Raw genomic sequence first — 15,175 nt, forward strand, 5'->3', positions numbered from 1 at the left:
CTGCAGACCAGCTGGTAGTTCTGTGCAACGTTCCACCATTGATGACATCAATGAAGTGGGATGTGGGAGGATTCGATGGCGCTTCGAGTGTCATGGTGTCCCAGTTGAATGACGGGCAGGCTGTGATGATTGGCTGTGTGACAGTCTGTGAGCCTTGCAACCCTGACAGAGTGATTTGCGCCAAGTTGTTTTGTCCTGCACTGTTGGATTGCGTGGAGACCCTGTAGTTACTCCGGAGGGTGATGCAAATGTAGTTTGTGACATCAGGGCGAGTGGTTGTTTGTCCGATCTTGTACTTGATAAAGCCAGGTGCGGCGACGTATCCAACAGTGTTGCCCATGTTCTCCACGCTTTCTGCATTCACAACAGTAGAGCCCTTCGAAACTGTCACTGTCACAGGACATGCAGCATTGCCACTGTTAGAATTCTGCCAGTCCCACGACAAGACATACGTGTTGCGTGCAGTCATAATCGTTGACACAGTGATCTTCAGCGCTCCACCAAGCGACCAGTCCATTTTGGGACTTACGGCCTGCAAGGTCGGGTCACCAATATCAATCTCCGTAGGATTGCCAGCAGAAGAGCACATGTCCGTCAAAGGGATGCCACCGTTCAGTCGATTGCTCATCACAGTTATCTTTGGACTGTTGGTCTGGGTTCCACAGAGGCCTTGAAGACTGATCACAGACCCAGAATCGACATTGAAGTTTGGTGTCATAGTAACAAACACGTGCGTAAGCGATCCGGGATCACTGGAACTCTGAAAGATCGACGTCCTCAGCTTGTTGCCGACCACCTCGATGATCTTGGAAGACGGTGAGACATCATTGCTCATCTGAGCAGACACGGAAGTTGAAGATGTGCAGAGGTCGTTGTTTTGGCAAATCTGTCCAGACAAGACAGCTTTGAGACTCTGGGAAGCTTGAGTATTGGATCCAGTCTTGAGTTTGAACGTGAAGGTTACCACCTCTCCAGCCTGAATGTAGTTGCCAGGTACAAGCTCGAATGACATGGTTCCAGCAGAGTCGAAATAAGCTTGATTCAAAACCTTGTTGGTCCCTGTTGATCGGAACTTGGCAGGTACGAATGCGTTCGGTGTGCCAGCCTCGCACTGGCATTTGGACTGGTAGAGGTCAATGTTGCCACTCGGTGTTGCTGAGCCCGACAGTCCGGTGAGTGAAACTGAGGTTGGGTTCACGGAAACAGAGTAGATTGTCGCCGAGCTGATCAATGTCACTGTGATGCAGACATCTTGACTGGGCCCGTCGTTGTTTCCAGCAGCGGCCGCATATACAAACGCCGGCGCTGCTACTGTGCCGACTCCACCTGCTCCTTTCTGCACAGGCATGGGAGGATGGTCGGTCCCAAACCTCACAGATCGGTACTGGTCGAAGGGAACTTGGTACACCAGGTATTCACTTGTGCATGGAGTAGAAGGGAAGCTCGTGAGGTCTGATACAGCACACCCAAGAGAATTTCCCTCCGCTTGGTAAAAAGCAACGTTGGCGAGCTGATACCATTTCTCATCAATGCCACCTATCGGTGGCAATGGTCCAAGCCCGTTCTGCTTCCCGTTCACGTCGTAGTTCTGGTACATAGACACCTTGTTGATGTACACGCCGGTGATTTGAAGAGCTGTCGGCATGTAAAGTCGCAACGTTTCTCGCTGAGAGTCCCAGTAGCACATGGAGAACGCGTTTGCCTTGATCTGCTTGAGATCAAAGGCATTGGAAGAAAGGTCTTGCACGATCCCATAGCATCCGGCTATCCCAGGCCCTGTGGCCGCCTGTTGTGATGAAACAGATGCCGAGGCAGCCCATGGCTTGTTGATCACCTCCGAGATGCTCACAGATGCAGATGGATTGTTGAGCCATTGTACAGTGCTCTCAGTGGTATCCGATCTGTATGCTCCAAAGAGGTTGGAGCTTCCAGAGAACCTGGGGAGGAAGATCTCGATCACCGTGTTGGCTGACAGGATGTCCGAGCCCGACTTCCATGATCCCAAGGAACCCCAGTAGATCTTCATGTCGGTCGCCTTTAGATCAGTGACACCTCCTTCCAGCTGCAACTGAGCCATCTCGGCGACCGTGTACTTCACGCCTCCCGATGTCACCACGGCTGCCAACGTCCTCCCAGCGAACAAGCTCAAAAGAAGCAAGGCTGCCTGCTCAAAAGTCTGTGAGAAGAAAAGGAAACGCAAGAAAACAACTATCTCACCCCCCATTGGAGACAACATGCCCGCGCACGCTGCATGCTCGCAAGCGTGGAGCTACCCCTGGCAACACCCTCACGTGTCCGAGGGACTTTATCAAGCCCTCGCGGAGGGGAGAGGGTCGCAGGTCCACTTTGTACCACAAATATTTGCTCAAATCGAATTCTGGTACCACCTGAAGCGGGGCAACAATCATGCCGATGCCGTTACATTGCTGGTGGTGGTGGGGTACTTCAAAAAACTAGCCGTTATGCAGCGAGTAGGTCCGTTCGTTCTGCGGTACCTCACTTCCCCCTGGTACCCCCTTTGCCGTCGGTGATTACCTGCACCTTACCATACCTGCATCACAGGTGGTGGGTGGTAACCCACCCAACTCAATCCCTTTTATGAGAGGAAGGGTTTTTTATCAGGTTTGCGTGATTTTCAAACAATGGTCTCTTAATGTTGAAATCATTAGCAAAATATGATTTGCACCATCCAATAAATTGCATTGGTCATGAAATTTGAATTTGCGTATCAAACGTTTAGTCAACACTTTTCAATACAACACCTCGCAGATATCTCAAAGTGTCTGACAGATGCAGGACAAGAGCATAAGGTTTTGCCCAGCAGGGTGGACACGCGCGGCCCTTCTCATCATGATGCACACTGAGATGCAAGCGGCCTGAAACACTCATTGACTATCATCCTTGCGCGAATGAATATGTTGAATCGGAGGCCTACGACTGAAGTCATCTGGAAGGATCTCTAATCTGTACAATAACACGATCGAGACACCTGTCCTCGCCCGTCCGAGGCTTTTATCAGGCTTCGCACTGACTTACAGTGATGTCACTGAGCGTACTGAGCCTAGTCCCGGAACCACTGCCAAATAAGTCCGGGAGTAAATCCTGTACTTGTCTGTACCCAGTACGGTACAACATGTCACACCCCGAAGCTGTACGGGTTGCAGATGTCTACAGCAAATGGCAGACAGCCTGGCAGTACGGTCTCATGAATGATGATCCCGGGCTCTCCGCCGGCGGCGGGCCGGGGGGCCGGCGGCGGCCGGCCGGCGGGGGGACCCGGTATCGGACGACGGATCGCATGCCAGCCGTGCCAGTCAGATAGCGCCGAGTCAACCGGCCGTAAACCAACACGACTGGGCCATTACGTGTTTATCGAACTGGGGCGGCAATCATGGCATAGTACGCCGGTTTGACGAACTTCCGCCGGAAGCCTGAGGAGACGGTCTGGGCCTACTAAGCCGTCTTGCTAAGGTCCCGGCTCATTTCTGGATGCTTGGGTTTCACATCCTTGCATACAGTCTATCTCTCATGTGAAAGCTCCTCAATTCTGGTTCAATCGTCACGGTGCGTCTTGACTCAGCAAAACCTGTCTTGTTGCACTGAGCCGCTGAGGTCGATCCAAGTAATGCGGCATTACTTTGGCATAGTACAAGTCTAACAAACTTGTGCTCCGTCATCACACCGCGGTTGAACGGTTTATCAGAGCCTGAAGCCTAGTAGAGAGACGGTCGGAGAGTTCGCCCCCCCCGGCGGGCCCGGGGCGGCCCGGCCGGGAGACACTTGCCCGGATGGATTGGGTGATGAAACCGTACGGTAGATTGTGCCTTTCTTTTTCAGTCAATAGAAGGATTGTGGAGGAGAGCAGGGAGGAGAGCAGATATCCTTTGGCGAGGGTGCGGTTGAGAGCGTTGTGAGAGAGCTAGGATCTTCTTGCTATGCGACGAAGTTGAAAGAGATGAATAGATGCCGCAGCATGCTCTTGAGATGAAGATATACCCGCTGCTGCCCCTGACATGAACGACCGACCCCTTGGTCAAATACTCCCTTTGCATGAGAAGAGACTGAGTTCGAAGGTTGTCTGAGACATGGAGGAGGAGGAGGAGGAGGAGGGGGTGCCTCAGCTCCATGGGGCTTCACCCAATGTGGATACGAGGAGAAGGCCAGCGACGAGAGGGACGAGGAAGGAGAGCGAGAGCCTGTCAGACCTGGAAGACATAATCCCTGTCAACCAAGGTCGCCTGCAGATGTATGCCGTCGGCAAGAAGGTCCTTGCACACACTCGTAATCTGTTGCGCACACTCCCCCCACCCCCCTTGCTCTATCTTTCCCTCCCCCCTCGCATACACACACTTTCACTTCTTTCCCTCATCTTGTGCGTGCTTAGATAGGCAGTGGAAAGTTCTCAGTGGTATTTCGAGCGAGGATGTCAGACGGCAGGTGAAGGAGGAGGGTGGTGGAGGAGAGGAGAGGGTGAGCACATGGCTGCAGGAACGTGGCGCTGAAGAAGATCAACATCTTCGACATGATGGACGCGAAGAGCCGAAACAAATGTCTGAGAGAAGTAGATCAACTAGTCGGGAAGAGAGCGACGAGAGTGAAGGACCTGTCGCAGGTTCACATGCTGCGAAGCATCAGCAAGCACGAGAACCTCATCGAGTATCTCGACGCCTTCATCGAGAACAATGAGCTCATGGTGAGGTGGTACTGAGAGAAATGATATGTATGATCTGCTTGTTCAGATCGTGTTTGAGTGGGCTGAGAATGGAGACTTGCGAAGGCTCCTGAGAAGAGCGACAGGTAAGAGCAGGAGAAGAGAGATGAACAGGACGGGAATGATTTTGTCTTCAGCTCCATTTGAGGAGAGAGAAGTTTGGAAATATTTCCTGCAGGTCTTGTCCTTCATCTTTCTGAGACCAACTTGCCTCATGCGCTTCTCCTTCCTGCAGGTTGCTGGTGCTGTCGCCCACATGCACGAGCAGAGGATGATGCACAGAGACATCAAGGTGATATACTTAAACCCTCCTCCTCCTATTGTCTAGCCTAACTGCCCCTCATCATCTTTGTGCTCACCTGATTTGACAGCCAGCTAACATTTTCATCTCTGCAAACAACGTCTTGAAGGTTCGCTTCTTGGGATTGATGACGAATACAGGTGTATGACAATTTCTTCAGCTTGGCGATCTTGGACTAGGAAGAGTTTTCTCTGCTGAGGTCACTTGCACTGTCCTTCTTATTCGCTCTAAATCTTATTGGCATCCTCGTGTTGGTTTCGTCGTCATTTTCTTGGTCATTTGTTTTGCTCTTGTTGATGATGACAATATATTTTTGTTATTGTTCATGACGCTCACTTGCATTCAGTCGGTCGAGACTTTCTCCAAGGTAAAAGATTGATTTCATGTTCTCCCTTTCTCTGTTGTTCTCTCGTTATCACCCATCAAACAGTGATCTTCTCCCTCCCTTCCTTTCTCTTGCTCTCCCTTTCTGCCTCCTTCTCACTGGTCTCATTGATGCCGGCAGGTCGGAACTCCCTTGTACATGTCGCCTGAGGTTCTTCACGGGCAGGGCTACGACTTCAAGGTCTCGGCGAAGCTCCTCCTCTTGCTCTCACGGTCTCGCAGTCTGACATGTGGAGTCTGGGATGTCTCCTCTATGAGTTTGCTACTCTCTCCTCCCCCTTCGAGGCGCCGAACCAGGTTCCCCCCGACCTCCCTTCCCCTTCCCCTCCTCCTCCTCTCCTTGCACATCTGATCTCTCTGAACCTCTGGATTCTGATTTCTTCATCTCCATCGTCTGAGTCAGCCTCCCCCTCGCCTGATCGTGTCCGATTGCTTCATCGTCTGTCAATCCCCAGTAACAGTATGGCAGAACCTCTACGACATCTTCAAGCGCATCAACGATGGAGACTTCGCTCCTCTCCCCGAGTTGTTCTCTCAAGAGCTCAGGTGCCGAACCGACGCCTCTAACCCTAAACCCCAAGTCTTCTCCTTTGATTGTGCGAGTAGAGGCCTCGTCAACAGGATGCTGCACAAGGACCCGAAGAAACGGCCCACGGGTGAGAGAAGATGTGGTGAAGTGTCTGCTCTCCTTCCTCCTTCTCCTCCTCCCTCTCCCCTCCTCCTTTCTCCTCCTCCTCCACCTCCTCCTGCTCCTCCTCCTACGGACTTCTTCTCTTCGAGTAGTCCTCGCCTCCTCCTCTCCTTCAATTTCAGCTTCTCTTTCTGGCACTGACTCCTTCCTTCTGTCTTCGTCTTCACCTCGCAGCTTCTGAGGCCTTCGCCTTCGCTCAAATGGCCTGCGACTCCTACCAGGAGCGACCGAGTGGACTGATGATGATGGTGAGACAGTCACACTTGTGGCTGTGTCATGAATCATCTTGACCTGATTCCTTGTGCAGATAGAGATCATTGATCTCTGCCAACTTCTCGACTACGAGGTGAACACAAGCACACACAAGTTGACTTGATGTTGTGTGATGCTATGGAAGATTTTAAGTCATACCCTATCATTGCCACTTCATCTTCATCTTCATCTTCATCTTCATCTTCATCTTCATCTTCATCATCGTCATCGTCATTGTCATCGTCGCTGAAATAATGTTCTTCACTTTGATCCTAGTCAGCCAGCTGCACTGGTTCATCTTTCAGAACTTCCTCCTGATCTCCTTTTCTAAATTGTTTCTTAATCTGACGACATTCCATCTTATTGCAGGCTCTCTGTCGTGCTCAAGCCCTCCCTCCCCTCACACCAAGTTTCTTCACGCATGCTCATCCTCATCATGACATCAAGTTTCAATATTTCACTAGCCTTGTCCTCTGGCTCCTCCGCTTCAACGATGTTTCAGTCAGCGAGGACAGCAGGGACGGCAGCAGGCACCTCGAGACTCTCGACCCTCTCAACGTTTCTTCTCTCCTCCTCGACGCTTGCAAGCAGCTCGGCATCGGCAACGACCTCTCTCCTGTTCGACTGAAGACGTGAGAAGTTCTCCTCTCCCGCTCCTGTTCCCCTCATACCCTTCCCATGGTTTCTTCCTGGTTGTCATTCCTTGTCAACCTCTCCTGATCGCTGTTCTGGCTGAGCATGTGCCACAGGGGCTACGGGGAAGCCGTTTGCTCCCTCCTTCACTCCCTCCTTCTCCTCACCATGGCGAGAATGAAACGCAAGCTCGCGGTCATGTCGCATTCAGCGCGTGAGGAAGAAGAGGAAGAAGAGATCGGCCAAATGGAGGAGGAGGAGGAGGAGGACAGCGCGTGCGGATGGTCGTTATCCCCTCCCTCCCTCCATTTGTTGTGACTCGCTTCAAGGCCGGAAGCTCTAGACGGAGAGGCAGAGGAGGAGGCGGAGGGGGAGGGACAGGACCATCTGGTTGCTGTGCAGCCACCATGGGTGCCATGCGCGAGTGAGGACCTGGAAAGGTCGACCCGCTGCTGGGGAGAGGAGCAGACAGCTGACGTCATGCTCAGGTTGAGCCTGCAGGAGCGACAGCAGGAGGAGTGGAGGATGCGGATAGAGGTGTATGAGGGAGACTCGCCTTCTGGCCCGTCAAGGAAGTCCGCAGGCTCTCTCGAGGGACGTGAAGATGCAGCGGGCAAGGGCGGAGGAGATAGGTGAGACAGGATCAGATGTGGGAGGAGGGAGAGAAGGTAGAGGTTTGAATGCTGAGACGTCTGGGGCGTGAAGGAGGAGGGAAGAGAGGAAGGCAGCATAGAGTGCTTGTGCATCTGCGTCGAATCGTCTCCATGAGCTTCTTGGCAGGTTTACAGCTGCGAGGGGTGGTAGAGACTTGCCAGCAGGAGGCGAGCTCGATCAAGACGAGGGAAAGAGGACTGAACTCGAATGTGAGAGAGCGGGAGAGAGGCAGGCGGATTCTGATGAGATGCTTGTAGGACCACCAAGAGACGATCAGAGAGCTGAGAGAGGCAGCAGAGTGGGTGAAGAGCCTGCAGGAGTCCAGCTGAGAACAATTCACAGGGAGCTCACACAAGTCAGTGCCTCGTTCGAGCGCGAAAACGAGAGGATCGCACAGGTAAAATCAGAGGAGGCCCGAGATGCATGGCTGTTGAAGAACAAGGGGGTGAGGAGGGAGATACGCAGGAAATCTGAGCAAGAGTCCAGCTGCAGGCACATCATGACCAGGTGGCGGAGGAGCTGGAGGCTTCGAGAGTCCGTGTGGAGGACTTGGAGGTCAACGTGCATGACCGAAGCCCCACAGACAACATGCGCAAGGCAATCCCTTCCTTGCTCCCGCTCACACTTGATCCTCCTCGCCTGCTGCTCTGACTGCTGGAGCAGGCGATTCGCAAGCTGAAGGAGGAGCTTGCTGAGATGGAGCTGAGAATGGGGGTGGCGCTACACGAGCGGGGAGAAATGAAGCGTTGAAATCTTTAGACCCTCTTTGTTCCGCCTGCAGGACATGGCAAGAGCCCTGGGCAGCAACTCGTCTGAGGCCTCGAAGCTTCACGTGAGGGATAGGAAGCGACTTAGAGGGAGAGAGAGCGCGAGAAGGAAGCGAGAACGAAGGGAGGTTCATGACGAGTATTAATCAGAGAGAAGACGAGGTATGAGGGGAAGGAGGGAGTGGGTGAGAGGAGGGCAGCCATGTTGCCATCACGGGGGTTGGTTGTCTCAAGTCTTGTCGCTCACCTCCAGGAACTTGTTGAGTTTGTGCATCTGCCTCCTTCCTCCCACGATCGCGGCTCGATGAGGAGCAGACGAGACCGACAGTCCATGAGCTCCTGCCCCTGTCCGAAGGCCTCGGGCTCCGACCTGCTCCTCTATGAGCTTACTGTTGGCTATCTGTGTCATGTTGCGCGTTAGGATTGGATGCGTCTTCAGCATGCCCTGCAGTCGCTCGATCTCCTTCGACTCAGCCGCGAAGGCCTTCACGTCCTTCTCGTCCGCTTCGTCTCCCACCTCCAGGCTCTGCGACATCTTCGCCGTCCAGCTCTGCGACCGGCTTTTCCTTTGCCTCCTCTCCTTCAGCTTCGCCAGCTTCTGCGCCCATCGCACGCGCTTGCGCAAGGGCGCGAACTGCTCGCTGTGGGCGGAGACTCTGGTGACGCCATGCAGCCCGTCGGTGAGGTTGAGCACCTTCTTGAGAGACCCGCGCACGTCTCGAGGGAGCAGGAGGACGCTGTAGCCGCGAGGAGCCGAGGGATGGTGCGCCGCTCGGCCGCTCCTGTGGGTGTAGAGGAAGCGAGAGAGTGGCAGGTCGAAGTGGATGACATGGCGCACGTGCGGGACGTCGAGGCCTCTGGCCGCCACGTCAGTCGCCACCAGCACCCCCGAGTCGCCGCTGCTGCTGAAGCGATCCATCATCTTGAGGCGAGCCCGCTGCTGCATGGAGGCATGGAAGGGAAAGGCCGGGAGATCGAGCGCTGCGAGGATGGCGGCGAGACGTCGAACTAGAGAGATGTGGTTTACGAAGATGATGGTGCGACCAGGGTTGTGGAGGAGGAAGAAGTAGATGAAGAGATCTCTCTCCTCTTCCTTGCACTTCACGACGATCTCCTTGACTCGCGACGAGACGATCCTCGAGGTTGTCACGTTGATCAGGATCGGCTTGGTTGACATCTTCATGATCCTCCTCGCCACCTTGAACATGTTGAAGTAGCTCGTTGGCAGCTCCATTTCTTCCTTCACCCTTTTCCTCTTAGTGGCATTTCCCCTCTCTGCTGCCTGCGAGTCCTTCGCCCTCCTGAGTAGGTAGCGAGGTTGACGTGGAGAGAATGTAGCGGAGAAGAGGAAGGCTTGTCTAAGAGGAGGAGAAACTTCGTCTCCAACCACCTCTCCCGAAGTCTCCTCTTGCTCGGCGACCAACCTCACCAGTCCCTTACTTGACTCAGTGCATCTCTTCTCCAGCTCAGTAAGAGGGGCAGGGCTTGCGATGCCCTTGCCCGACAGCTTCATCGGTCGAGCTTGAGGAAGAAGATCCAACAGTCGCCGAAGCTCTCGGAACCGCCCGGACTCAACAAGTCTGTCAGCCTCGTCCAGGACTATGAAGCGAAGCTTGAGCATGGCAGGACGCAGAACCGCATGGTCCGACTCCAGCAGCTCCCACAATCTTCCCTGTCAACTCCAAACCAACGAACGAGGAGAAGTTCAAGAGTCAGAGGCAGAAGAGCGTTTGCAATCAGCGAGAGAGCGAGCAAGGGAGGAGGAGAAAGAGCGAGAGGATGAGTTGCAAGAGGAGAAGGTGGTCGTGGAAGGAGAGAGAAGAGATCACCGGTGTGCCCACAACAATGGCTGGGTGACGAGAAAGCTGCCTTTCTTGCTTGACTTCTGCCAGGCCCCCGACCACAGGGATCGCCTTAGGAAAAGAAATGGAGGAGGAGGAGAAGTTAGTGGCTTGAGCTGCGAGCTGAAGTACAGAGTTCAAGTGATGACAGACTTGCAGGGACAACTCCCTAGTAGGGGAGACAATGAGTGCTTCTATTTGCCAGGCCTGCGCGTTTGAGGAAGAGGAGGAGTTTGTGCGTGAGGCTCGTTCTTCATAGAGAGAGAGGAGGTGGTGAAGAATTGGAAGGCCGTACGAGAGCGTCTTTCCTGCTCCTGTCTCAGCGATACCGATGACGTCTCTCCTTGAGAAACGTAACAAGTCAGATAAAGGTAGGTACAAGTCAAAGTCGGTTCACCTCATTTCAATGGCTGCCAATATTGATCGATTCTGAATCTCTGTAGGCGTGACAAACCCTAGACGAGAAAGGGCATAATGGAGGTGCGGATGGAGGAGAAGATGCTTCCAAGCAGGAAGAAGTTCGATCTTCTGTTGTTGATGCTTCCAAGCAGGAAGAAGTTCGATCTTCTGTTGTTCTGCTTCAACTGTTCCATTCTCCATCTGCATCTTGTCGACTGACTCTTCGTCACCACGTCTTCCTTTCTTCCTCCTCGTCTCACTTGCAGTAGCATTTGATGCCACTCGGTTCTGGCTCGCTGAAGCATTTGATGCTGGTCTGTCTGTTTTGCCCGGTGCTCCATCTGTCCATCTCTTGGATGAAGCGCATTTAGCATCGTGCTCCGCTAAGAAATGTGAGGTGTATCGCTCCATCAACTTATCTCTTCCTCCAGCAAAGTTCCCCTCCCACCGCTTCTTTCTGATGTTGAAGACGTGGAGGGGAAAGTCAGACCCCGGAAGCTCCTCGTCCTTGAACGTGATGAAACCTGACTTAGGTAGCGCTCCTTTCTTCTTCATGATCTCCCTCCGCTTCCGGTTCACCACCTCCAACCATGCTTGGGCATCCACCGCAGGAGCTTCTCGCTCCTTCTCATCTGCCTCCTTCAGGGCAGCGGATGTTGAGGTTCCATGATCGACAGGCATCTTGAGTCGGAGAGGAGAGTCAGCGTGTCGCTCAGCGTCGCATTCCACTACGTTCTCCTCGAGGTTCAGTCGTCCGATTTCTTTTCCTTTGCTGGAGTAAAGCAATGAAGAGTTGCTTGCGATGAAGCACCTGATCCCATTCACTTCGATGGCTTCCCATCCCGACGGCAGTCGACCAGTTTCTCCTCCTCCTCCATCCACTTCGATCAGTTCAGACTCGCTCAATTCGTCACCTGAGCCCAAGCTCTCATCCTCCTCATCCATGTCGAAGTTCACTGTATCAGGGGATGAAGAAGAGTCAGTCTCTGGCTCTTGCGAGGGAACGAGATCATCGGAGAGCTCTTCGTCTTGCTCCTGGCTCACTGCTTCCTCCTCCTCTTCCGACATTCCATCATCCTTGGGCTTCCCTCTTGCTGTCCAGTGGCGAGAGAACGGCTTCCTCCTCATTGTCGCTCTCATCTCATCTCTCAATGCCGCCCCCGAGGAGAGTTTTCTCCTCTTGACATGCTTTTGCTTCTTCGAGGCGAGAGAAGATCTGCTAGCCTTCTTGTTCCTCCCTCCCCTGACGTCAAGAATGGACAGGCAGACATGTGAGTTGGTCCCTTGAACGATCGCTCTTGACGAGATCTGTGCTCTGTGTTGCCAGGAGCTCGAACAATCGCACAGGAAAAGGACGAAGAAAGTGGAAAAATAGATGGGACGCAAGTGAGAGCAGTAGGAGAGCATGGCGATCAGTGGAGCCACCTTATTGATTCATTTCATGTCACTTTGAGACCTCCTTCAGCTCTCCTTCAGCTCTCCTTCAGCTCTCCTTCAGCTCTCCTTCAGCTCTCCTTCAGCTCTCCTTCAGCTCTCCTTCAGCTCTCCTTCAGCTCTCCTTCAGCTCTCCTTCAGCTCTCCTTCAGCTCTCCTTCAGCTCTCCTTCAGCTCTCCTTCAGCTCTCCTTCAGCTCTCCTTCAGCTCTCCTTCAGCTCTCCTTCAGCTCTCCTTCAGCTCTCCTTCAGCTCTCCTTCAGCTCTCCTTCAGCTCTCCTTCAGCTCTCCTTCAGCTCTTCTCCAGCATCGTGAGATGATGCGACCGGTCATGCATGTTCAGCCTCCGCTGTTACTATTTTACTCAAACTGGTTGACTCCAGCCCGCCTCACCAGTAGAATGGTGACCGATCGGACGGTAGACCGTCAGACGGTTCCGAAGTTCTGCGCGGCCTGTGCGCCGTTGATGGAGCGTATGTCAGCCGTGCCAGTCAGATAGCGCCGAGTTAACAAAAACTCTCCTGTATACCAAGACGACTTACGTGTTTCAAGGCGGCATGTAGCGTGTGGGACGAAGAGGGGGCTTTTCCTAGCCGTCTTGTTAAGGTCCTCTCATGTCTGGATGCTGGGGTTTCACATCCTAGCATACAGTCTATCTCTCATGTGCTCCTCAATACTGGTTTTTGTGTGCATTAAACTTGGTCTTGAGCAAAAACTGTCTTGTTACAACTAAGGTCGATGTGATATCTGCGTGACTTTGGACTAGTACAAGTCTAACAAACTTGTATTCCGTCGGTTATGAGCCTCGATTACATGCCCAATCATGTTGATCTTATATTTGGTTAGTTGAATTGTTTACTGGAGTTTTTTCTTTCTTGGTATTGTTTTCATCGTTGCTGTTGAAAATTCATGCAATTCTTATCAAGCCTTACACATTCGGATGACTCCTCTCTTCAATCAGGCTCTCTCTAGCCGCAAGTTGTTTAGGCCTCTCATCTCAGCCTCAAATTGTTTGATTGATCTTCGAATAGGAAAAACAAGCCTTTCCCCAGCCAGATTGGTCGGTCGAATATCTGCTTAACCGTGTGGAAACGCACTTGGGAGCTTATTCGATTCTTATTTTTCTTGATCTTTGAGTAGGATCAAATGGAACTACCAGGAGATCTGGCGGAAGTTTTCATGTACGGTCATGGAGCTAGGCTGTGGCATGCATAACTGGAGCTACTTCTGGATCGGCGAACAAGGTACAACTGCACAACAATCTTCAAATGCGGGAAACGGGGCATTTTACTTGAAAATCAAATATGACGATTCAGACAATGATTGGATTATTGTTCCTACAACGGACCCGAAACTACGTCTGACATCTGAACGCGTGAATCTGTTCACAATGATACGTTCTAGACGGTCCGATCAGGAGGCCAATCGACCTTAACAGGAATGTTTAATCAATCTCGGACGGCAGAAGCGGCCTACTAGCCTTCTTTCTGTGCAAGGGCGGCATATCTCAGCCTGCCCGGAGGACGATAGTAACCACATTACGTTCGCTTGTTGGTTTTGGGGTTCTTTTTCCTGTGGGGCTCTGATACAGGCTGAGACATCCCATCTTCTTCAGAGTCTTCGTGAAAACGTGATTTGAACCAACTCCGCGGGCTGGTTGACAGGCCATACAGGCTCTTCTTCAGACGAAGTAGTCTTCCCCTTGGTAAGGCGAGCTGTTCTGGAGGTAACATGTAAATTTCCTCGTCGATATCTGCATTCAAAAACGCGGTCGAAATATCTCGCATCGTCAACAACCAGGTGTTTCCAGCGGCAATTGCACAAATGAGCCTAACGTTCTGGAAATCTGACGTTGGAGCATATACTGGACCATCAGTGGGAACTAGATTGCCCAGGATGACCAACCTCGCCTTAAATTTCGCAATCTCACCTTCAGTATTGTATTTCAAATTGGAATGGAGCGATCTTCGCCTTTCGGTTTCTGGGATAATCCACTTCTTCCCACACTACTGCCGTTGAGTTCTTTAAGCTCAGCTTGCAACCATTGGTGTCTTTCTGCGCTCAGCAACATTTGCTTTCTGGTCTTCGGAGCTTGGATTCTACCGGTAGTGTCGATTCTGCTGCTGGCCGAATTGTCTGCCGCACTTGTCTGCAACAATTGAACCGTATTTCCCTGAGCTTCTGACTGAGACATCCATGAACTTACACATGTAGGCCATCAGCATTTTGCTGTGAGAGGCTTGCTCCGGCCCGACGTTCGTCTCAGGGTAGTGCGTTCATCGCCGCTGTCGGACGCTGCAGCTGGTCCGAGCTCTCCCCCCCGACGTGAGCCTATACCGGCACAGTTGCTGCTTTCTTCTGCTTGAGGCACTTTTTACCTTGTGCGAACGCCCTCATCATGACAATCATTAGTACCGGCGGGCAGCGCCGGCTCCTTGGCCGTCGATGGCTTTTTACCAGCAATGCTGGTTACTTTCGGTCTTGTGATTTGCTGTGTTATGTGTGCTCTAAATCTTCAATCCATCCTCATGGGCACAAAACCAAGGCCGGTCTCGAGCTACCGTATCCCGGGCCCTCAAGGCTTTCCCGCATCGCTATCATGCTCAGATCCAGACCTACTGCGCATGACAACCTTACTCGAACAGTCAAGGCGATGCTCAGCGAAGCCGGCCTCCATTGCGTCCTCGATACACTGCCACGGTCGGGAATCCTCGGTCTCGACGGCAGGTACTCTCCCTGGTGCCGTGAAGTTTTATTCGCAGAAGGTGCTTGCTGCGTCACCTCGAGCGGTACCGTGCTCAGGCTGTGCCCAGCCTCCCTCTGTCCGCTCAGCCCCCGGCGGACCCCCGGGCAGCGCCGGCTCCTTGTCGGCGGCTGCTCTTTCTCCGTCCGCGGCCCGGCCAGCTTTGCGGCTGCTGCTTTTAGCTCTGCCAGTAAATCCGTAGGCCTTGCTGCTGGTCCGAGCTCGCCTGCTTCCTCCCCGGCATCGGTCGGGTCCCGCCGGTCCTTGGGCCGCCCGGATGATTGCTGCGGCGTCGCCGTCGTCACGGGCGGTGTTGGTCTACCGGGCTACCGCTGACTCGGAGGCTAGCGAGGAGGAATTCCTCCT

The 15,175-nt window shown here is 53.0% G+C and overlaps 2 protein-coding genes across 2 annotated transcripts; one reads left to right on the forward strand and one right to left on the reverse strand.

The window, feature by feature from the left end:
- Nucleotides 1-4,085: 4,085 nt before the first annotated feature.
- GUITHDRAFT_144686 (hypothetical protein) lies at nucleotides 4,086-8,277 on the forward strand (the record flags this gene model as incomplete). Its single annotated transcript, XM_005824783.1, has 23 exons — nucleotides 4,086-4,265; nucleotides 4,385-4,437; nucleotides 4,489-4,693; nucleotides 4,740-4,797; nucleotides 4,849-4,889; nucleotides 4,947-5,003; nucleotides 5,083-5,121; nucleotides 5,173-5,211; nucleotides 5,359-5,379; nucleotides 5,518-5,577; nucleotides 5,619-5,693; nucleotides 5,866-5,942; nucleotides 6,003-6,052; nucleotides 6,262-6,335; nucleotides 6,395-6,433; nucleotides 6,709-6,971; nucleotides 7,089-7,256; nucleotides 7,302-7,509; nucleotides 7,556-7,604; nucleotides 7,753-7,835; nucleotides 7,884-7,924; nucleotides 7,969-8,023; nucleotides 8,134-8,277. 23 exons carry the CDS (start codon nucleotides 4,086-4,088, stop codon nucleotides 8,275-8,277), a joined length of 2,079 nt encoding a protein of 692 aa, XP_005824840.1.
- A 345-nt stretch (nucleotides 8,278-8,622) lies between these two features.
- On the reverse strand, nucleotides 8,623-11,773 carry GUITHDRAFT_116000 (hypothetical protein; the record flags this gene model as incomplete). The annotated part of the gene is made up of 4 exons (XM_005824784.1): nucleotides 8,623-10,065; nucleotides 10,223-10,403; nucleotides 10,530-10,577; nucleotides 10,632-11,773. The coding sequence occupies 4 exons, from the start codon at nucleotides 11,771-11,773 to the stop codon at nucleotides 8,623-8,625; spliced, it is 2,814 nt and encodes a 937-aa protein (XP_005824841.1).
- Nucleotides 11,774-15,175: the final 3,402 nt, after the last annotated feature.

This window comes from Guillardia theta, assembly GCF_000315625.1.
Source record: "Guillardia theta CCMP2712 unplaced genomic scaffold GUITHscaffold_90, whole genome shotgun sequence".
NCBI lineage: Eukaryota > Cryptophyceae > Pyrenomonadales > Geminigeraceae > Guillardia > Guillardia theta.